At 34.1% G+C, this 24,320-nt stretch overlaps 1 protein-coding gene across 2 annotated transcripts in view; it reads left to right on the forward strand.

The window, feature by feature from the left end:
- Positions 1 to 336: 336 nt before the first annotated feature.
- LOC148623215 (protein STPG4-like) overlaps positions 337 to 24,320 on the forward strand; it is a 40,421-nt gene continuing 16,437 nt past the window's right edge. For both annotated transcript variants that reach the window (XM_088564871.1, XM_088564872.1), the window contains exons 1-5: positions 337 to 739; positions 6,608 to 6,682; positions 9,300 to 9,469; positions 12,551 to 12,635; positions 14,791 to 14,864. In XM_088564871.1, coding sequence (XP_088420997.1) covers positions 623 to 739; positions 6,608 to 6,682; positions 9,300 to 9,469; positions 12,551 to 12,635; positions 14,791 to 14,864 — 521 coding nt within the window. In that variant the 5' untranslated portion in view covers positions 337 to 622. The remainder of the gene's footprint in view (positions 740 to 6,607; positions 6,683 to 9,299; positions 9,470 to 12,550; positions 12,636 to 14,790; positions 14,865 to 24,320) is intronic.

A 24,320-nucleotide genomic window follows, 5' to 3' on the forward strand; every position in this document is an offset into this window, starting at 1 on the left:
ATATTCGGGACTCGAACTCGTACCGCTGTGACATCTATGGCAACACCGCCTGCACATATTCCAGCGCCCTAGACCACTCGGCCAGCTAGGCTATAAAAATTCGGTGGCCGGGTCATTCCTTCTCATAGGATTAATCTAGGGCTGTAACTAAATACACGATGTATGGTAGTACGAGACAGCTCATTTATATATGTATGAAGACCCACGAAGTTAGCAAAACATGTATAACCCATCATTTCACTTTATTAACGCGGGTAATAGTGGGCACGTATCAAGATTTTTTTTTCAATGCTCTGTTCGGCGCCTTTGCGCTTCCTCTTGACTAGTAATGCTAGAGTACTGGAAGCACGTACTGTCCCCGGCGCAGCACCGCCTCTGTCTGAAAATATTGATTAGTTTTGGTACTTCAACATTATTTATTTATTCTTTTAATGATTGTGATGAAGTTGAAAATATGCTTGTGACACGAGGAATTGTATAGAATAGTTTGTATACGTGTACATGAGGGGTTTACAGTTAATCAGACCGTCGTTTAATTATTTGGGATTTAAATCACGTGACAGTCTCTAAGGACGCTTATTTCAGGTGAATCAACACTGTAAGTTCCTTATTTATTTTCAACATGACTCTGACCCCTGTCCAGGAAAAAAGCCGAGAGAGGTCAATGCTAACTGATGACACTTTGGTAAGGTCTGACAAGAGAGAACCAAGACCGATAAGTACTAAACATCAGTGGGAGGTATGTTCTATATTTATAGTCCGTACGAGTTCATCAACCAAAACTAGGAATGAATTGCTTGTTCCCAGCTTTCTTTTTTATTGCCTGTCAATAATCTGTGTAATTGTCTTTATAAACTTGCTCAAATGGTCTTTTGACAGTCCCTACTTGGTCAAGTATGGTTGCTGTCTGAGCTCGGATGAGTTATTGTTTGCTGCTATGTTTTTGTGCATCTAGATTTTGGTAAAATTAAGATAGTGATTATTAGCATTTAAGTCTGTCGTGGACCCTTTCTTGGTTACTGCAAGGTAGTCAATGAGCACGATACACTTTGAACAGTGTGGAAAAATCTTTTGTGCTCTAGCACCAGGGGTGTAACAAATAATAAATGGAGGTTTAGGCACTATGCAGCAAGGGGTCTAAGACAACTTAAGGTTCCTGACGGGTCCAGGGTATGACCCTGCACAGGGATCCTGGGGGCAAAGCCAAAATTGGATTTAAGTATTCTGAAATGCCGTAAGTGATAAAGACCATTGAATCCTATTTAAGGGCCCATTTACATGTATAGAGCATAGAAATATATACATGTACAATTGATAGACATTATTATCCAGTAATTAAGTAAATACATAGTAAGACACAAGATGGCTTTCACATAAAAATAGGATTAAAGCCAGGATACAAAAAAATTTGAATATGCATAAACAATAATTGAACTTTATTTTTGTCGGGGTTCTGTTCCCATACATACATTTATCTAGATGTTATGGCAAACTCATTCTTAGAAGAAGCATGGATTGCTTTGTACTGTTTATTTGGTTCTGGTTGGGTACGCACCAATTAGGCAACTTTAGAAGAACAAATATATTACTTTCTTACATTTTTTTAAGAACTACTATTACTCACAAGTTGACAAAAATAAAGAAACAAATTTTACAATCTTTGTTAATTTACAGTTCTTTATTGAAAATGAAGGCTAATCATTTCTTCCCTGCTGTTGAAAACTTGTCTGTCAAGCTCACATTGTCAATGTGTTTCAATGATTGTTTAGAACATCAATGCTGGAAATTGGTCATTGTGCAATGTAGCCATGTCTTATTCTGCACATGCAGTACACTCAGAGAGGGAGGGTTCTCTTACTTTTATTTTGGTGCCCAGTGGATCACAGATTTTGTTCAGAGTCCACTCCTAAAGTCCTCCAAGTGATTTCTCCAACCTGGGAGTATTTTATTGTCTTTTTGGGACTATTTCGGAGTCACTCAAAGTATTTTATTACCTTGTGTATAAATGTAATCATGTTCACCTGACAGATAAGACAGGATGTAAGTGGTACACATACTTCAAAGGATAATCGGGGCAATAAAAACTCCCAGCTTGGAGTATTTTAATGCCTTTTGGAGGAAATACTCCAAGATAACTCAAGGATTTTATGGCATTTTTGGGAATTTCCTGGAGTCACTCTGAAAAGTGACACCAAAATGGGAGTTTCAGAATCTATACTCTCTGGGTGTACTCTAGTGCTGACAGATTGCATAGATGTGGGGCAGTAGATACAGGCATGGTGGGCAAAATGAACAATATTCTGGCAATGGTTGAGTATAGCTCTGATACAGTTTCGACATTCATCACAAGTGTTGCTAGTTTGGTCACATCAGCCGACACATTAGCCTCTCGCTCTTGCAATATGCCACTTAATTTGCCTTTAAAAGTTTCAGTTCAGTTGCCTCATCAAAGTGCCCCTTAAAAGCACAGAATATCTTCTTGACAGTATTCTTTGTTAGTTTATTGTGAAAACGGTATCAAATATTGGGCATGCCAAAGTGACCCTTATCAGAAAGTACAGAGAAAGTCACAGACAACTAAGATTTTGGTGAGAGAAAATTTTGTGTAGGCTGGGACTTTTGTGCTACATTGTACAATTGATGTTACACTCCCGCAGTTTACAAGGAAGGGTCTTTAGGCAAAGTTTTCTTGAACCCTAAATTCTCACACTAGATTATTGGATGGGAAACTATGTTTCTTTGCTGTAACACTGTTTAAATATATTCACACTGTTTTGATTGTTTGAATATAGGAGTAGTATATGTTTATCTTGTGCAATATTTTTATTATATAGTGTGAGGGATGTTGGTCCTCATGTACGTCCTTCTGTTATACAAGGTGGGGGGCATCTTTTATCTGTTACTCCTCTGACACCACTAAATGGTTTTGAGCAAAACTTTCACAGAACCTTTATTATATTTTCCCATTGTGCACCTTCTATTTTAGAATTTGATCCAAATCAATTTCAGGGTTTCACAAAGCAAAACATGGACTTTGTCATTTTTTTTATATGGGCAAATGGAGGACCTATCTCTTATCAATTAGTTCCCTTATACCACAGCTAAGAGTTGAGTGAAACTTTCACAGAATCTTTATTGCATGTTCCCATTGTGCTCCTCCTATGTAAGATTTTGACCTGAATCAAATTGGGGGTTTCACAAAGCAAAACATATACTTTTCATTTGTTAATATAGCGACATGGGGGACCAATCTCTTATCCATTAATCTTCTGATACCATTTAATGGAATTGAATGAAACTTTCACAGAATCTTTATTACATGTTTCCATTGTGCACCTCCTGCAGTGTAATTTAGATTTTGATCCAAATCAAAATGGAGGTTAAAAGGTGCATGCTACCTGTATCAAATGAGGGAGTGGGGTATCAAGTAAGTGAGCATTGCTAGCAATTTTTCTAGTTTATTTTACTGTGGTGTGTGTAAACAGTAATGTACAATGTAAATGGTTGATCTGCATTGTATTATGTTGAATTATAATGCACACAATCGCACTCTATGCTCATTTACTTTTGTTACTACGTACGTATTTTTTTTAGTTTTTTATGTTCTTTGTTGTCTTTATCTGTTTTCCATGTCTGGTCTTTGTCCCTGGATTACTTTCTTTCAATTTCTGCTAGAATCTTGGTTCCCTTGATTACTCTTTCACAGAATCTCTATTACTGTGAAAGTACTTTTATTCGTGGGTACCAATTATCGTTCTCAAGGGAACCATTGTTAGTTCATATATTCTTGAATTCCTGGATTTAACAACTCAACTATGGTAAAATTCTTTATCGTTGTGAACCAAATTTCGTGGTCTACTCATCTCGCAAAAACCATGAAAATTGATACACCACAAACAATAATACTTTATGATGTCATCACTTACCTGTGATTTGGTTTTGGTTGGCAAAAAATTCGTTGACTGGCATGGGACTTCAACTTTTTTTTTTCATTTTCTAAGTTAATTGAACAATTCTTTTGGTTCCAAAAATTGCAAATAAAATTCTTTTTATCCATGGAACTTTAAATAAATATTCAATAATTATACTATATGTGCATAAGATTTTAATTATAATTTTATACAAAAATAGAGATTTACATATATATATCACTACATAATTTGTTTTTCCAGTAAAAGCATTATAAATTCACATACAAAATATGAATTATTTTATTATTATATTGCAGAACCAAAATTGGATATAGAATAACGAAATTACAAAGTTTTGAAAATTTTGATAAATTGTCAATTGTTTATTTAGTTGTTTATTTGCCAACCAATTTGACACTTAATGATATGCAAATTAGTGAATTTGACATCACTAATGAGATTGGTGAACTCTCCTGTAACATAATATGTATAATGATTATATCTAATGTTTTAGGTTCTGCTCATTTATTGGGCCTCTAAATTGACAATTTATATTACTGTTCCTAAATAAGGCCATCATAAATAAGTACTATCTTTAAAAAAAGATATCCGATGCATATTCTCGCTTTGTTAATATCCAAATCTGATTAAGATTTTATTTGATGAAATGTGTGATGCTTCATATTTCAATTATTTTATTGGTCCAGCAAGTAAACTATTTCCAATTATTCAATTTATAAAATAATATAGAAATGTGAACAAAAATATTCCGGACACCAGTGCCCCTAATGGAGCCTTAAAGTTCACGGTTGCTATAACAGTTGTCCAATGAAATGTGAGGTTGTAAACTACATCGGTTAGGTTGCCATGGTTAAGCATCATGGATGTCACGTGATGCCAAAGTGAATTCAATACTGACTGTGTCGCGGAAAAAATTTTTTTTTAAGTTCTAGATACTCATCCAACATTTTTCAAAATTTACAGGGGTGGGTGGGCAAATTTTAGTTTCTTATCAAATTAAAATTTTTGAGGGAGGCTGCAGGGCTCACACTACTGGGCTCACGCTACTGGGCGATTCAGGCGAAACAGTCACCCGTGAGTCACTCACTTCGCCCTCAGACGCCAAAAGTGAAGTGAAGTCGCTCTATCATTTTCAAACATTGCCCATGATTGGAACTGTACTCCGTCTTTTAGGGTATGGTCTAAAATGTGTAACCCATACCCATACCAACTTTTCCCCGTACCCAAATACTATTTTGCCAATATCTTCATTATAACTGGCTATTTCCAGCTGAAAGTTGGTACACATTTACAAAATGACATAATGGTTAGGCTAGAATTAATGATTTTTAAAATGTTTGTTGAAAAAATTGATTTTATTCGATTTTCTGTTTTCAGAGGTCTAGAATATTTCCGTACCCAAAAATCAAAATCCGGTATTTTTGTTATTTGTACTAATTTAATGCATATTTGACATTAGAACATCAGAATATTATCAAAATTTTCAATGAAGATAAATTATAATCGCATCAGACTGTATTTATGAGACTTTGTTTTTCATTCTGGATTTGATTGTATACATTCTTTGCTGGTACGGCGGGGAATTCAAACTCAGTCACTTCTTTTTTTAAAACAATGTAAAATCTTTCAAAATTTTATCCAAAGTCTTAAGGTGAAGTTTTAACCTCTTAAAGATTTTAAAAAGCATAAAATTCGGACAGGACAGTGAGAAATAGTCAATAAATAGTTGGATATGGTAACTTCCGGTTACACATTTTAGACCATTTGACTTCAGAAAACTGATCAAACAAGAAATATCGGGAAAATATACATCATTTTCTTGGTGAGAAATGAATTGAAACAGACTTTTCCACATCTCATGCAATTTTCAGTTCTTAACATACCGTAAGAATGAATATTTTAGCAAAACATTATTTGGGTACAGGAAAAAGTTGGTACGGGTACGGATATGGGTTACACATTTTAGACCCTACCGTCTTTTAGCGGATTTTTGTCCTGAGTTATCTTTCTTTCGATGACAATTCAAACAACGGCGCCCATTCGAGAAAATAATTGTCAATATTTTCAAAATCTATCAAATAACAAGCAAGTATTTTAGTCAACTTTTTGTTTCAAACGTTTAAAACTAGATACAGAATGAACATTTTGTCACTCAAATGCTTGCTTATATTGTGTGCATGTAAGTAACATATAACATATAATTTAAAAAAAACACTAGTAAATGATGCGTGTACACATTCACTTCTCCCTGTTTTTCTCAAGTAGCTTGAGCCCTCCAAGGGTGAAAAAAAATAGGTGGGGAGGGGATGAGAGTCTAGGATATCTTTTTTTAAAATTTTTGCCAAGTCAGGCCATGGAAAAAAACTTCTTGAGACATGATGATCAACTATTTTTTATTGAATTTTTTCTTGGTCAAAGAAGGGTACAATATTAAAGACAGAAGTGCTCCATGGCTACTGACCATGAACTATAGCCTTGCATTCAGTCCAGGTCATAATGAAGGTCATAAGGGAAAATCAACTGTTATTGTAAAATAACCAACTTTGGAAAATTTAAGTTTTTGTTCAAGATTGGACATAACAATTAAGGGTGATTGATCAACCTTAAAAAATTCTTCAAGCTTTTAGCAATAATGGAAGTTCAGAAATTAAAACTGTTGTTTAAATTGTTTTCAGAGTAGGAAGACACTTGGAGAAGGCTATGATAAGCCAATTACAGAAAGAGAAGGGTGGTGGCGGACTTATATCAGGGTAAATTAGTAACACATACACTATAGGATTAGATTATTATTATTTTCAGTATTAGATATAGAAACAACTTTAGGTTGGTTACCTTGAATAAACCACAATGTGATTTAAGTTGCAGCATTTGCTGACCCAAAGTTGTTTTTATCCAATATTCTAACCAACAATTGAAAACAATTCTTATATTTTAATTTTTGAAGGAATAAAGAAGTCAAAATAAACATTTAGAAAGAACTTAACATAACATGCATACAAAAAATGTTGCAAAGAATCAACAATGTTTTGATCAATACTGTCAATGTTGTTAATCAATAATGAGTGTCATTTATGTATGCATGTTTTAGTGTATTTTGATACCATATACCATAAAAGTAGTCCAATAGTTAGGGGGCATGGCTAAATTACCAAGTTAAATAATACAAAATGGACAATGTTGCTCGATAACACTGAACTATTCAGAATTTTTTTTCCAATTAAAATATTATGACATAACTGTTACAGTAAGAGAAGTCTGTAAAGGGGAGGTATCATCTAAATATACACATCATAAGATTGAGTGTAACAAAACTCTTAAAGAGAGAGAAAGTTATACAAGGAGAGGTATCAGAGGAAGTGTACACATCAGAGGATGGGGTATGGCAAGGCAGATAACATCAAGATCATGTAGACAATGGACAATTTTATTTGCACAGACACATTTACAGTAAATGATTATGGCATGAACAAAAACAGTACAATGTAATATACATTACATTTAAACTAAATTTATGACTATGGTGTGACAGTGGTGTAAATCTGATCAAAATAGATTAATCTATAGTTTTAACGTTATATATTAATATAATTTCTGTTAAGTAAAATTGACCTTCAATTCCAACATTCATGAATTTGATAGTTATTTTTAGTATTTCTGTAGAGCTACTGTTTAATATATATGCTATATCTGTTGGTGTGAGATGAGGTTTTGATGAAGAAATTAAATTATGGTTGTACAATTTCATTCTGTATTGATTTCTTTGCAGTGTGTAGTGGGTGCACACCGAGAAGAAATGATATTCATCCTCTATGTTCCCACTATCACATGATTTACAAATAGGTTTTTTTCTCTTAATATTTTTGTACTGACCCCTTTCTATTTCTAGTGCATGTGCACTCAAACAAAATTTACTGATGATAGATCTTTATATTTTAGATTTACATAAATCAATATATGGGTGTCTTTTAGATGGAATAAATATTTTATGGAAAAATGACAGTTTTACACTCATGGCTATTGAGCCTACTAAATTTTGGTTAAATTGATCATGTAGTCCTTGTTTGAATCTTTTGATATAAAAATGAAGGTTATTAAGTTGTAAGTTAAGATGACAGAATCTTAATTTATTTACTATATTTTTTACATTTTACATATGACATTCACAAGTTGTTTTAACTTCTCTGAACATTTCGTAAACTAGTGTATCAGGGGAGTTAAGATATGGTTTAAAAATTTAATCGTATTCAATTGAACTTTTAGATGTAGAGATGTTCTGTTCAGTTGTGCAGTGTTTGTAGTTTTACTATTTACTCCAAGGATTTCATAAAAGAAAATAAATTTACTTCTTTTGCTTAGTTAACATAATGACATACAAATGTATTATGCAAAATAACTTGACATATCAGGATCATTTCTCTGGCTTGACAGCTTGGCACTGGGGATAATGGATCAGTAAACCAATCGATCATTTCCCTGGCTTGATGGCATGACGGAAGATAATGGATCAGTAAACATATCGATGGTTTCCCTGGCTTGATGGCATGACGTGGGATAATAGATCTGTAAACCAATCGATCGTTTCTCTGGCTTGATGGCATGACGGGGGATAATGGATCAGTAAACCAATCGATCATTTCTCTGGCTTGATGGCATGACAGGGGATAATAGATCAGTAAACCAATTGATTGTTTCCCTGGCTTGATGGCATGATTGGAGATAATGGATCAGTAAACCAATCATTTATCTGGCTTGACGACATGATAGGGAGATAATAGATCAGTAAACCAATCATTTATCTGGCTTGACAACATGAAAGGTGGACAATAGATCAGTAAACAAATCATTTATCTGGCTTGATGGCATGATAGGCAGATAATGGATCAGTAAACCAATCATTTATCTGGCATGACTGTGTAATACAGGTAATAATGGATCAGTTAACCAATCAGTACTCTGACTTATCAGCGTGGCACAGGTGATGATGGATCAGAAAACCAGTCAATACACTGGCTTGACCTTGTGATTTGGGAATAATGGATCAGTTAACCTATCAATACTCTGGCTTGATAGCGTGACACAGGTGATAGTGGATCAATTAACCATATAATGGAAATTGTTATATAAACTGCAGGAAAATGAAATTGTATAATGCATTTTAATTATATATGATGTGTTTTGAAATTGATGTGCAGCAATTTTTTGCTTTTAGATAATATACATGTATTGATGCTGCAAATTAGAGTATCTTGAATCAAGGGCAGTCTGTGGTGCTCACTACATGAAATGGACATACTTTTATTTCACCCAGAAATAACTTGCTTTATCAGGAAAATATGATTTAGACAAGTTTTATTTCTGTTTTAATAGGAAACACCATTACCAGGAGCTTATGAGAGTGATTCCTTTTTAGAGAATTTGACGAAAAAACCAAATACTTACAGATTTAAATCTGATGGCAGAAAAATAGATCCCCATCCACATGGAAAAGGGAGTTTACTTCTACCAGGGGCATATCATTTCCCTAGTTTTCTAGAAAGGTATGTAAATGGAACATTATGATTTTTACCACAAATACATGTATAAGGAAGTATATGAAACGTGTTACAAACATATCTATAATGAGGCCAAAATGAATTAAATGTCAGTTTCCTGTTACCCTTCTTACCCTTGTTTTTGTGCCTACTGTAAACATTTTAAGACCATTTTGGTTCAAGCTCTACAAAAGTTTAGATTTTGTCCCCATTGATTCAATGTTAAAGGTTTTTGTAGATTCAAAGACCAATTGTTCAAGAACAACTGATAGTGCTGCGGACAGTGCTTTAGTTTTCACATTTAATAGGCCTAGAGGGTCTACATGTATATCATCGATATGTCAATGGAAAGATAAATCAATGCACTTTTTGAATATCATACTTATCAAAGTGAAAGCCGGTAAAGTTTTCTGCTATTTTGCATTAATTAGAGAAGGGGGTCGAAGATTAATCGACCCCAACACATTTTGAAAAATATTTTAAGTGGAATCATGCATTGTAGGTATTGGAAAACAAGAAACATGTAAAGATCATATGTTTAGAATTTCAAAAATGTAATTGATTTTTTCCAACAAAAGTTGACTATTTAATCACAGAACAAATTTGACTCTGAAAATGGTTGCATTTTAGTGCATTTTCAATGATTAAGAGACAAGACACCATTGAATATTACAATGTATTACAAAATATTTTTTACTGAATAACAAATAAAATAAACACAACGTTCTCAATTCGATCTGCAAGATGACCTTAACAAAATGTGTTTAAAGTTGCAAATTTTCTCATATTTTAACTACTAATTATACTAAAATTGTAAAATACGAAATAAATTCCTGGACAACCTGTTCTGTTTCCAAACTGTTGGTACAACAGAAAAGCATGAATATCATCCAAAGTAACTTATATTTTGACATGATCAATATTTTAAATCCTTTTTAAGCAGATAGATAGAAGTTTGACATATTTTTTCTGCTATTCAGTGATTGAGCTCTCAACATTGTTCGTTTTTAAGAAATTGAAATGAAGAATAGGATATCCATAGTCAAGACAAAGCACCAAAAATACAAAAATAGTCATAAAAATAACATATATATAAATTTTAAAAAATTAATGAGCAAGTCAGGCTTGATTAAAAAAACTGGGGGTTTGGACCAGGTTCATTGGTAGGATATTAATTTTAATGCCTTTTGTCTGTTTTTCCTTACCCGTCAGTCTGTTCTTATATAAATGATGTCATTCCGGATTTGACCTAAGGAGGGAAACTCTGGCATTGCTTAAAAGTCATCTAGTTTGTGACGGTAAAAAAGAGAATGTTACAAAGATTTTTTTTTGTAAATTATATTGATTATTCAGATAAAATCGGCCTTTACTATCATATTGACCGATGAAAAGTTTCCAAGTCATGAGTGGCTTATTTCCAATTCCTAGCTTTTACAGCATCTTTGCTAGGCAAGAGTTACGGTCCTGCCCCTCCCATTGCATGAAGGGAGGAGGCATGACCGTAACCTTTGGCTAGCGAAGATGCTTTTACAGTTGTAATAAATCCCAGATTCAGTTTAATTTTTATTGGTATTTAGATAATAACAAAATAGAATTTGAGAAGTGAACCATAAAGTGGCTCACTTACATGTATTTATTCTTTCCATGAAGCAGACAGACCTGATTGGCTGCCGAAAATTAAAATTATGACATTGTAAATGTTCAAAACAGCTTCTCTGCCTTGTCAAAATATGACATCAGTTGTTACACACAATTCAATGCACAAACCACTTATTACAACTGTACTGGGTGTAGGGATTTGGCACTCCCTTTTTATTGAAAATTGTCATTTTCATGTGTAAAGTTAACAAAAATGGTAAACAATGTCCTAGCACACACACCCCCTTTTCTGAGGAACCCTGGCGGGCACCCCTCCTTTCACAATGCAGATCCGCCCCTGCAGAGGAACTTGCATTACAAGCATCAGCCTAGTGTACAGTTAAACATCATAACATGCATTTACATGTATGCACATGCTTCCATGATAAGTTCAAAGTTCATAGTTTATGTACTGTCAAATGCATTACAAAATCCAGCCTTATCATGAACACCTGAGTCACATTTTTTGTTTGAGAATCCCTGATTCATGGTTAAATCTTAAACGTTTATTTGAAGTCCAAGCATATAAAGACAAATGCAAAAAAAATATGTATGATTTTTGTATTTACAACAAAAAATAAATCTCAAATCCTTAAGTCTTTTTATCAAAATGTTAGGTAGATTCAACACTTTACATGTGTCTCTAATCATAAAACAATCCAGAAACTAGACAGATTGTCCGGCAATGATTCCATGTTATACAATTTTAGTACAATTAATAGTTTTAATGTTTGAAAATTTGCAACTTCAAACTCATTTTGCAAAGCCTATATTGCAGATCGAATCAAGAATGTTGTGTTTATTTTATTTGTTATTCAGTAAAGAATACTAAGATATACATTGTAATATTCTAAGGTGCCTTATTATATCTTAATCATTGAAAATACAACCAATACTAGGGGCATTTTTGTTCGGTGATTAAATAGTCAACTTTTGTCGGAAAAAAATCTTTTTTACATTTTTGAAATTCTATACGTATGATCTTTACATGTTACTTGTTTTCCTATACTTACAATGAACGATTTCACTTAAATTATTTTTCAAAATGTATTGGGGTCGATTGATTTTTGACCCCTCCTCTAATTAATGTAAAATAGCAGAAAACTTTACCACTTTTCAGTTAGAAAAGAATTATGTTCAAAAACTACATTGATCTATCTTTCCATTGACATATGATATAGCTGTATACCCTCTAGACCCATTAAAGATCGAAAATTCCTTAGCCGTGTGAAGTACTATGATAGATCCAATCCATTTCTCATTCACATACTGCAGTGGACAAAATGCCCTTTGCCTCACAGCAATTGGCACTAGGTCTAGATTGTGATAATATTTTTTGAGATGTCTTGCAAATATTTTAAATGATGAGATATATGAAAATTATTAAATGTAGGAAATAATAACCATACTAATAAGAAACAATAATTTAGTAATTACTTTATTTTCTAGATTTCATACACTACCAGCTACTTATAACTTTAAAGCTGAGAGGAGAGACAAGTTTGATGTTTTAAATTTGGGTTCTAAAGATAAGGTAGATATTGTAATTAATACATGATTTTACAGTAAATCAGAAGTGAGTTAGAAACCTATGAAAAAATTACTGTTAAGGCAAATATTATGTTATTACAAAACTGCATGTTTATAGAACTCAGCATAGTTGTAAAAAATAATTACAGACACTAAAATCAGAAATAACATTATTGACATTATGAAACTTTAGACTAACACTAACTTTCTAAAAAAAAAAAAACAAAAACAAAATGATTACCTCCCAAAGAAATATTGTATTCATCTTTTGTTTGGTCCCCAACCTTCCTTGAAAAACTAGGGTGTGTAGGATTAGTCTTTAAGACAATTGAATTAAGTTTGGTTTGTATCATACATAAAGAAACTCCTGTCATCCATAAAAAAAATTCAGCCTCATTCATAAAAAACTTCCTTGTGATACATAAAAAACTACATGTCAGACATGAACATAATAATGTGTCATACATGAACAAACTCAGTGTTATGTTTACACACAAATTCCTTTATCATACATAAGAAAGGGTCTGTGTCATACATAAAAAAAAACTGTGTCATACATAAAAACTCCATGTCATACTTGAAAAAAATCTGTGTCATACATGTCATGAAAAAACTCTGTGACATACATGTCATGAAAAAAACTGTCATACATAATAACTCTGTGTTATACATAAAAATACTCTTGTGTCATACATTAAAAAACTCTGTGGCATATATAAAAATTCTGTGTCATACCTGAAAAATCTCTGTGTATACATAAAACCTCTTTGTTATACATAAGAATACTCTGTGTCATACATAAAAAAAAGCTCTGTGTCATACATAAAACAGCCCTGTGTCATTTTTGAAAAAAACTGTCATACATAAAATACTCTGTGTCATACATGAAACTGTGAGACATACATAAAAAAAATGTGTTACATATTAAATAACTATGTGTCATATATAATTAACTGTGTGACAAGCAAAAAAAAACTGTGACTTACATATGAAAAAAAAAACTCTGTGATATACATGAAGAACTGTGTCATACATAAAGTGTGTCATCCATAAAAGCCAGAGCTAACCGTAACTATGCAGACTTTTTGTACAACCCTAGAATTCTTACAATTAGGCTTCTGGAACAGGTTTATGTTGCTGGAAGATTGAAATCATCACTACAGAAGTTTTATGGTGGTCATCATGAACTCATGGATTGTATCTACTAGAATTCTTACAATTAGGCTTCTGGAACAGGGTTATGTTGCTGGAAGATTGAAATCATCACTACAGAAGTTTTATGGTGGTCATCATGGACTCATGGATTGTATCTATCAGCACCATTAAAACTGGTTTGTTCAACATGTCATAGTTTTCCTTTCCTCTTTTGTCTACCCTAGACTTGACTTTTTATGAGCAACTTGGCAGGAGTTTATTGTTTTTAAGTCTTTATAAAAGCAGAGGACACTTACCCTACCAGTCCAATGCTCCATGCTCCCAATTTTCAGTGGAGTTCATGTTCATTTACTTTTTTTACTTTGTATGTATGATTTTAGTTACTTTGTGTTCTTTGTTGTGTATGTCTGTTTTCCATGTCTAGTCTTTTTCCCTGGATTACATTCTTTTGATTTCCGCTAGAATCTTGGTTCAATTACTCTTTGAGTGGTAAAGCTTAATAAAACTGCATGATGAAACCCTGGACAGTTTGGGCAGGTGTGGACACACCATTCAAGCTTGATACAGCTCTGATTTTTAACTGTGATGAGACTTTTGACACAGGATAAAAGTGTGACCCTTTTTGGACCCTTATTCCTAAATGGTACCAGTCACAAGCTCCAAAATCAATCCCAACCTTCTTGTTTGGTAATGATACTTTGCTGTTAAATTTCAAAGACATCCATTCCCTTTTACCCAAGTAATTAACCAGAAATCTGAGAAATTCTTGTTTCTGGCCCTTAATTCTTAATTTGCTAAATTTATGAGCCTGAAAAATCATTCCCAGTCTCTTTTTCATGCAGGCACCTTGTAGTACATGTACTATTTAAAAGAGATCCATTCCCTTTTACTCAAGTAACTGTCTGGACATCAGGAAAATGCTTTTTTCTGGAACAATGATACTACATGAAAGAATAATTATGTTAGACATTATTTTTGTAATGATCACTGTTGTTTATTTGTAGGACATAAATGTTAGCCCCAATGCTTATAGTGTAGAAAAGTACCAAACTTTGACAGTTGAAAAACAACCTTCAAGGTAGGATTTGGTTAACATATCTTTAAGAAAACTCGTTTTGATCGTTACTAGGCCCCCTTCAGCTTGAACTGGGTAGGAAATATGATATAGTAAAGATTTGAATACATTTATGCCCTTATTTTTCAAACCATGCAATCAAGTGATTGTTAACATATTGAATAGATTTTCTTTGTACTTTACTTGTATGATATTTGTTATTTTTCATCAAAAATGACAAAGCATTTGATGGTGATAAGAAATTTGGCACAGTTGATTAAATTCCACAGAAAAGTTTGTCTCTAAATTTGGCTGTTGGTGGCATTAAATTTTACTGTACCGATGTACGTCTGTTCAATAAATTGTCATTACAAAATCCTAGCAACTCTTCATAGAAACTTTGAACTTTGATCTGCAGATAAAGCAGGTTTAATTAACATTAGGGGAGGTGAAAATATTGCAGCAGGGGGTTGGTTAAATATAAGAGAGGATTAAGATATCTCATATGGGGAGGTTATTTATCAGAAGGGGGTTCAGATATTGCAGGGGGTTAAATAATCACAAGGGACTTCCATGGGAAATTCTGAATTAAATCAGCATTGGCTGACTAAAATTCAGGTTTCTTATAAACTTGTTTATACTTACATCAGGAATGGGTTCTGAGTGAGAGCCTACACATAATTAATAGCCATGTGGAGCAATTAAGGCACAAAATCACTTGGTGTGAAATTTGTGGAAAATTAATGCATCATGCTAAACATATACTTTTTATTCTGATAAAAAGATGAACTCCTCCCTGAATCCATCACTGATTATCTCAAAAGGCAGAAGAGGGGGCTGTGGCATAATTCTAATAAATCCAAATTAAGTGACTGTCTTTAAGGGGAGATGACATGAAATGAAATAAAATCACTGATTCCTTTTGTATGACATAGATAATGCAGGACGTTTGACATCAGAACTTTATGATAAACATGATGATTTTGACTTCCAAATAGTAGCTACCCTGTTCTTATTGGCAATATACCAACATCTCCAGCCTATGGTGTATACATTTTACAGTTGATCTGTTACTGTCAAGCCTGTAATTTGTACACAGACTTTCTCTGTAGAGCACATATTTTGTCAAATAAACTTCTCAATCAAGGGTGTGTTCTGCCTTTGTTAATATCATCACTACAGAAGTTTTATGGTCAGCCTTCACAATGTGGATTACCGATATGATGTTTCAATCTCATAATTACAACAAGATATCTTCAATCTTACCAGAGTGACTAGCTGATGTAAAGTGACACAAAGTGGATTTGTCATAGGATTCACTACAGTTCTCATTTAAAATTATAAAACACACTGCTATTGATGAGTGCATTGAAATTACCAAAGACTGAATGTTTGTTGAGTTTTTATTAAATTTTACATGCCAATGTCTAGAGAGATAAGATTTATTTTATCCTCTACCAGAATTTGATGAATTTTATATTAATTTTTTTGCAAATCATAGCACACTCTAATATGATAATGACTCTGCTCTTGTATCAATGCCATGACTGCATTTTCAAAACAAATTTTATGAGGCCATGTGAGGTATTGCCATCACTTGATGTCCGTCATCATCGATAACAATTTTTCAAACATCATCTCCTCTAAAAGTCATGAATGGATTTGGTTGAAACTTTGCTTGATTGTTCCTTATGATATCCTCCACTAAGTTTATAGTTCGATTTTTTAACCGTCAAAAAACATGGCCATCTTAACTAAAAGTAGAACATAGGGTCAAACAACAGTTTTTGCTTATATCTAAAAAAACATTAGGTTTAGGAAAATTCTAGCAGGGTAAAAGTGTTCAACATTAAGAGAACTGTGTGCTGATTTTGTGAAAATCTGTCAACTGATGTTTGAGTTATTGCCCTTTTTGGACATTTTAGGCTATTTTATATGTTATTATTTAAAAAATCTTCTCTGAAAATACTACTAAAAATGAAATGAAACTTGTCAAGATTGTTCCTTAGGGTATCCTTCAAATGTGATGCTTGAATTTTTGATTTGTTGAAAAACATGGCCACCATTACTAAAAATAGAACATAGGAGTCAAAATGCTGTTTTTTGCTATTTTTTCCTAAATTATAGAAATAATATGAAGATGAAAGTTACTTTCAAAGTTAACATGGTGTCCTGAGTTGAATGGTGATGACAAAAATTTTTTTTGGACTCTCATTTTGCTGCCAATCTTTACACTTGCTTGATTTTCAATGATATATGGTTAAAAAAATTACAATGTAGTAAACATGGTTTCGTCAGTTGGATGGTGATGACAAAAAATTGTTCTGGGTGGTCATTTTTAAAATGGCTGCCATTTTCAGGCCAATTTTTACACTTGCTCAGAAACCAATTATTATATTTTTATGCCTTTGCATTTAAATAATCAATAACTGAAAATCTAAACAAGACAAAGAACCAATCACAGTCCATAAGGTTCAACATGTACTGGCTACAAAATGACAGACAAGACAAAGAACCAATCACTGTCCATAAGGTTCAACATGTACTGGCTACAACCAACTACTTAGTCAATATGAACAAAGTAGAAAATAAAAAGCCTTAACCCACACTTTTTACATAACTTTTTTAAAACATTTTAAAGAAGACTATACATAGACAGACCAAAAGATTCATACTTGTATTAGAAGATGAATTGTATTTTGTATTGTGAAATGGAAATCAAGTGACAAAATCATCAGATTGAAAATGACTGCATAAGTTAATCATCATTGGAAATACGTCAACAATTAACTCCCATTGAGTTCTGTTGAATATTTCTAAATATCAAAATAAGTAATGAAATGCAAGACATAAACATTGTCTTTGTCACAGAATATGCAACATTCATGCTAAACATTCAAATAAACCTGTGGAAAAACAATTAGTTCCTCAACACTTGAACCTACATGTTCTCAAAAAAAGGCAGCTGTCTATCAATCTGTCTACCAGTATATCTTGGCTAAGACTTATGGTTTACTCACATTATCATGACATATGGTATATGGCAATGATACTAATTTCAGTAATATATACTTCATTATGAATTAGGTTTTCCACTTCACTGACTATTTACAATTTTTAGTTCTCAACAAAGTTGAAGGGACCACAGGTAGGGCAGCATCCAGGTAAAATTAAGTTAATGACTTACTTCATCTCCATGAGTCATTTGCGTTCAAGTCTACATCAGAGTTCATTACTCAGAGACCGTTTACTGGATTCATACCAAACAGGAGATGTGCAAACAACTTCTGGAATTTCAAAATGGCCACCAAAACAAAACCCAGAGAAATGAAAAAAAATTCTATAAAATTAGCGAAACTCATTACTTATATGAAAATAACTCAGAATGCTGATCTTAGCTTGCTGACATCAAAGGCGTAAGAAAGATTTTTTAGAAAGCTGCCATATTTGTTCAAAATGACTGCCAAAATCAGCAAAATTTCAACATTGTTCAATGAAAATTGATATCCAGGGTAAACATGACATTCTTAATTCAATGGCAGCTTCAGATTTTGTCAGAAAGCCACCATTTTTTTCAAAATGGCCACCAATATTGGCAAAATGTCAACATTGTTGGCTTTCAATGAAAACTGATTTCTAGGGTAAACATTACTTTCCAAATTCAATGGCAGCTTCAGAATTTGACTGAACCCGACCAATTGCCAGTTTTAGCGACTTTTGTGCTTTGCTTGCAAACACAGTATCACTTGTTCTAACTTTGCATATGCCTATATCAGGGATATTATGTCAGCATCCAGGTAATCATATTAAATTCTGACTTGCTTTTTTCACTATAATGACTTTAACTTTACAGACAAGTTCATGCCTCTGCAATTATTCATGATAGGATCATTTTTACCAATGCATTTGCATGTATTTATTGGGATTGTACATTACAATCCAGGTTAAATTAAGTTTTTATTTTTGTACCATCATTTTCAACTTTGTCTATTGGTGTTTCAAAAAATTCAGAATTGTCTTAGTATCTATATGCATCAGGAGACACATATTTTTGTGGTCACATGTTTACATGCATTTTCAATGCCCCCAACCCTGTTGGATTATCAGTTGTAGGGAGAACTCATGCTCATTTTTTTCCAGAGGCTTTTGAAAGGCCTTTATAGGTATTTCCAGCATTTTACATGACATTTAGTACTCAGTAACAAACATTAATATTTTAATTTAGTTTATAGGGCATTTTTTGCAATTCTGGCTCTTGAGAGCCTCTTGTTTTGAGTTTTTAGTGATACATAATTAAATAAAATGTTCGGAAAATGTGTCTTATAATTGAGGTATATGAATATCCAAACGCAAATCTGGCTATTTTTATAGATAAATATTAATATTTTTGATTAAGCTCATTTTATCTATTATTTAGAAACATCGTGTTAGTGTGTTGAGAGATTTGAAATCTTTAAGTACCTTTTTTTTTTTTGGCACACTGTCAATTTTTATCGCTTAATTTATTGCTTTGTGATGTCAAGTTCTAGATCAGATTCCAATGATTTTAAAAATGATTAAAAATGTCATTATGGCATATGTTTTTTTTTGGTGATTTCTTCTTGCCTAAATGTAATTTTGGAGATTTTGGAGATTTTTCCACAACTTCCAAGTTAATTTCTACATGTACATCATAATACTTAGTTGAAATGAATGATTTTGCCTTAGTGTGAATAGTGTTTGACATGTGTCATGAAGCTGCATTTTCCTAGATTATTATGAGATACTCACTTGCATTTTGGTGAGTGCCGCTGGTGGAGCAGGATTTGTGATTATTGCTTAAAATGTTACATACTTGTTAGTTATATTAATCTGAAGATCTGTATACTTTTTTGTGATGATTATTTATTTTTGAGTTATTGAATTTTTTATTTTAGTTTTTTTTTTTGTAAAAAAAGGGTGTTTTTTTTTTTACATTGTTCACCTTATGAGGGGAATTCATTAGGTGCATTAATCCAAAAAATATGTATGGGTGGTCTGGTCACAAAAAACTGCCTTCCAACTCTCCCATACATTTATTGATGGAATATGGGGAATTTATTTAAGAGAAACATTATACAATGAACATTGAAACATATTGTAACAATTTTTGTTTCTCTCTTATATCAACTTCTGTTTTATGGAACTTTGAAATTTCTAATTTATGTAAAAACAAAATTTTCATTGCAAAAATCTTTGCTTCCTTCATCAGAATTATTGCTTCAATTAGGTATTATATAAAACGTGTTGTTATCAATTTTTGTTGGTCTCTTATATAAACTTCCTAATGAGCGGGGAAAAGGAATGAGTCAAGATATACTTAGCATGACATCCTGTTCAACCCATTGTTACTCTAAAAATATTTATTATGTTATTTTTCACAAGACGACAGGCATATCATGCGCTTGTGGCACAGCTGTATATTTTGGATTTTGACAAAATAAAATCATCCCACTGCTGACACTAAGGTAGTTTTTTGCTGATATTGTAACTTATTTTTATAGTGGTGTTATAACTTTCTTAGAGACACTGGTAATGGGGCATAGCTCCCCAGTAAATACGCCTTTTGGGTCTGGTAAAATCGTGAAAATGTGGCAGCAAGGGGGTACATTTATTCTCAAAAGAGATCAATATTGATTCATGATTTTCTCCATCAGTGTTTAAACAGAAGTTCTTTCATATTATTTGAAGTCATTTGTAATTACTTAAACAATTTCCTATCAATCAGAAATAGGATACTGACTTAAAAGTTCTTTTGTTAACTATTAATGCTTGTTATTTGAATGTGAATTGATTGATACAGAACTATTAAGACAGAAATATTTAGACTTTTGTTTTCTCTGGCTGATCTTATCAGATTACCCTCCCAAATAGAATAAGAAATGCAAAAGAATAAGTCTTTTTAAGCAGATATTTAAAATCTTCCTAATGGAACAACAGGCTAAAAGTATTTCAACTGTATTTACATGTGTTATAATGTTAAATGATAACTTCCTTTGCATGCACTTATGTATTAGTACTCATTTTGTGGCTTTGTAATTTGCCTCTGTATTTTTGTTTGTTTTGCGTGAGGGCCTAAGAGAAGATGAGTTGTAAACTAACTGTGTTGTCCTTTTTAAATAAAGTATTATTATCATTATTATTATCATAATTATTATTATAAGTGAGAGTAAAATCATTGAAACATAAGACACTTGGTCTTTGCATAGATGTTAATTTTAAAGATAATGCACTACATAGAGAAGTTTTAATCATAGTGGATTAAGACAGGCTATTTCAGACTATAGGTGGTTGCTAAGACAGGCTATTTCAGACTATAGGTGTTTGCTAAGACAGGCTATTTCAGACTATAGGTGGTTACCAAGACAGGCTATTGCTGACTGTGGTTGGTCACTAAGACTGACTATTGCTGACTGTAGGTGGTCACTAAGACAGGTTATTGCTGACTGTAGGTGGTTATTAAGACAGGCTATTTCTGACTATAGGTGGTTACTTTGTTTGTTTGTTGGGGTTTAATATCCGAGCAGCAATATTTCAGCTATATTCAGACGATGAACATGAAATTGATGATAAAATGAACATGAAATGATGATGAAATGAAAAAGGGATGGGACACAAGGACAATGGGGTCAACAAATTTTGATTGCCACTGGAAATAGGGAGAGGTGGGTAGGGTCGAGCAATTTGGCCTCCTGTGGCGGAGCCCTATGGTTCCTACTTCCTAGGTTTCTTTAACGTGCGAGGAACATGGCATCTTTCCCAACACGGTGCACCACTATGGTTTGCGGTCAGGTTTTCCGCATTATAGCCTGACAACCCCAGCATGTAACACGCCAGGGGTACCCCATTCAACCACCTGGGGCACACATCCCAATTGCTCTGTGGGCAGAGCGCCCTAGCCCCCGGCTAAGGTTCTGAGCACTATTTAGTCGCCTTTTATGACAAGCTTAGCGCTGTTGCAGGCCTATTCTTTTAACACATGCACCTGCACGGGACTAGGTGGTTACTATGACAGGCTATTGCTGACTGTAGGTGGTTACTAAGACAAGCTATTTCAGACTATAGGTGGTCACTTAGAGAGGTTATTGCTGACTGTAGGTGGTCACTAAGAGTGAATATTGCTGACTGTAGGTGGTCAATAAGAGAGGATGTCACTGACTGTAGGTGGTCACTAAGAGAGGTTATTTCTGACTGTAGGTGGTCACTAAGAGAGGATATTGCTGACTGTAGGTGGTCACTAAGAGAGGATATTGCTGACTGTAGGTGGTCACTATGACAGACTATTGCTGATTGCAGGTGGTTGCTAAGAGAGGTTATTGCTGACTGTACATGGTCACTAAGAGAGGATATTGCTGACTGTAGGTGGTCACTAAGACAGACTATTGCTGATTGCAGGTGGTCACTAAGAGAGGTTATTTCTGACTGTAGGTGGTCACTAAGACAGACTATTGCTGATTGCAGGTGGTCACTAAGAGAGGTTATTTCTGACTGTAGGTGGTCACTAAGAGAGGATATTGCTGAATACAATAGGTTTATAAGACAGGATATTGCTGATTACTTGTGGTCACTATTTAGTCGCCTTTTATGACAAGCTTAGCGCTGTTGCAGGCCTATTCTTTTAACACACGCACCTGCACGGGACTAGGTGGTTACTATGACAGGCTATTGCTGACTGTAGGTGGTTACTAAGACAAGCTATTTCAGACTATAGGTGGTCACTTAGAGAGGTTATTGCTGACTGTAGGTGGTCACTAAGAGTGAATATTGCTGACTGTAGGTGGTCAATAAGACAGACTATTGCTGAGTGCAGGTGGTCACTAAGAGAGGTTATTGCTGACTGTAGGTGGTCACTAAGAGAGGATGTCACTGACTGTAGGTGGTCGCTAAGAGAGGTTATTTCTGACTGTAGGTGGTCACTAAGAGAGGATATTGCTGACTGTAGGTGGTCACTAAGAGAGGATATTGCTGACTGTAGGTGGTCACTATGACAGACTATTGCTGATTGCAGGTGGTTGCTAAGAGAGGTTATTGCTGACTGTACATGGTCACTAAGAGAGGATATTGCTGACTGTAGGTGGTCACTAAGACAGACTATTGCTGATTGCAGGTGGTCACTAAGAGAGGTTATTTCTGACTGTAGGTGGTCACTAAGACAGACTATTGCTGATTGCAGGTGGTCAATAAGAGAGGATGTCACTGACTGTAGGTGGTCACTAAGAGAGGTTATTTCTGACTGTAGGTGGTCACTAAGAGAGGATATTGCTGACTGTAGGTGGTCACTAAGAGAGGATATTGCTGACTGTAGGTGGTCACTATGACAGACTATTGCTGATTGCAGGTGGTTGCTAAGAGAGGTTATTGCTGACTGTACATGGTCACTAAGAGAGGATATTGCTGACTGTAGGTGGTCACTAAGACAGACTATTGCTGATTGCAGGTGGTCACTAAGAGAGGTTATTTCTGACTGTAGGTGGTCACTAAGACAGACTATTGCTGATTGCAGGTGGTCACTAAGAGAGGTTATTTCTGACTGTAGGTGGTCACTAAGAGAGGATATTGCTGAATACAATAGGTTTATAAGACAGGATATTGCTGATTACTTGTGGTCACTATTTAGTCGCCTTTTATGACAAGCTTAGCGCTGTTGCAGGCCTATTCTTTTAACACACGCACCTGCACGGGACTAGGTGGTTACTATGACAGGCTATTGCTGACTGTAGGTGGTTACTAAGACAAGCTATTTCAGACTATAGGTGGTCACTTAGAGAGGTTATTGCTGACTGTAGGTGGTCACTAAGAGTGAATATTGCTGACTGTAGGTGGTCAATAAGACAGACTATTGCTGAGTGCAGGTGGTCACTAAGAGAGGTTATTGCTGACTGTAGGTGGTCACTAAGAGAGGATGTCACTGACTGTAGGTGGTCGCTAAGAGAGGTTATTTCTGACTGTAGGTGGTCACTAAGAGAGGATATTGCTGACTGTAGGTGGTCACTAAGAGAGGATATTGCTGACTGTAGGTGGTCACTATGACAGACTATTGCTGATTGCAGGTGGTTGCTAAGAGAGGTTATTGCTGACTGTACATGGTCACTAAGAGAGGATATTGCTGACTGTAGGTGGTCACTAAGACAGACTATTGCTGATTGCAGGTGGTCACTAAGAGAGGTTATTTCTGACTGTAGGTGGTCACTAAGAGAGGATATTGCTGAATACAAGAGGTTTATAAGACAGGATATTGCTGATTACTTGTGGTCACTTAGTCAGACTGTTGCTGATTACTTGTGATCACTTAGTCAGGTTATTGCTGATTACTTGTGGTCACTTAGTCAATTTATTGCTGAATACTTGTGGTTTCCAAGATAGGTTTTACTTATTCAGATTTATAAAGAATGAACCCTGTGAATCAAGCCATATACCTCATAGTCTTTTGATCAAGATGATGTTTTCCATGAATCAAGTATA

This window comes from Perna viridis, chromosome 2, assembly GCF_037379345.1.
Source record: "Perna viridis isolate PV_CMFRI_1.1 ecotype Kerala chromosome 2, ASM3737934v1, whole genome shotgun sequence".
Taxonomy (NCBI): domain Eukaryota; kingdom Metazoa; phylum Mollusca; class Bivalvia; order Mytilida; family Mytilidae; genus Perna; species Perna viridis.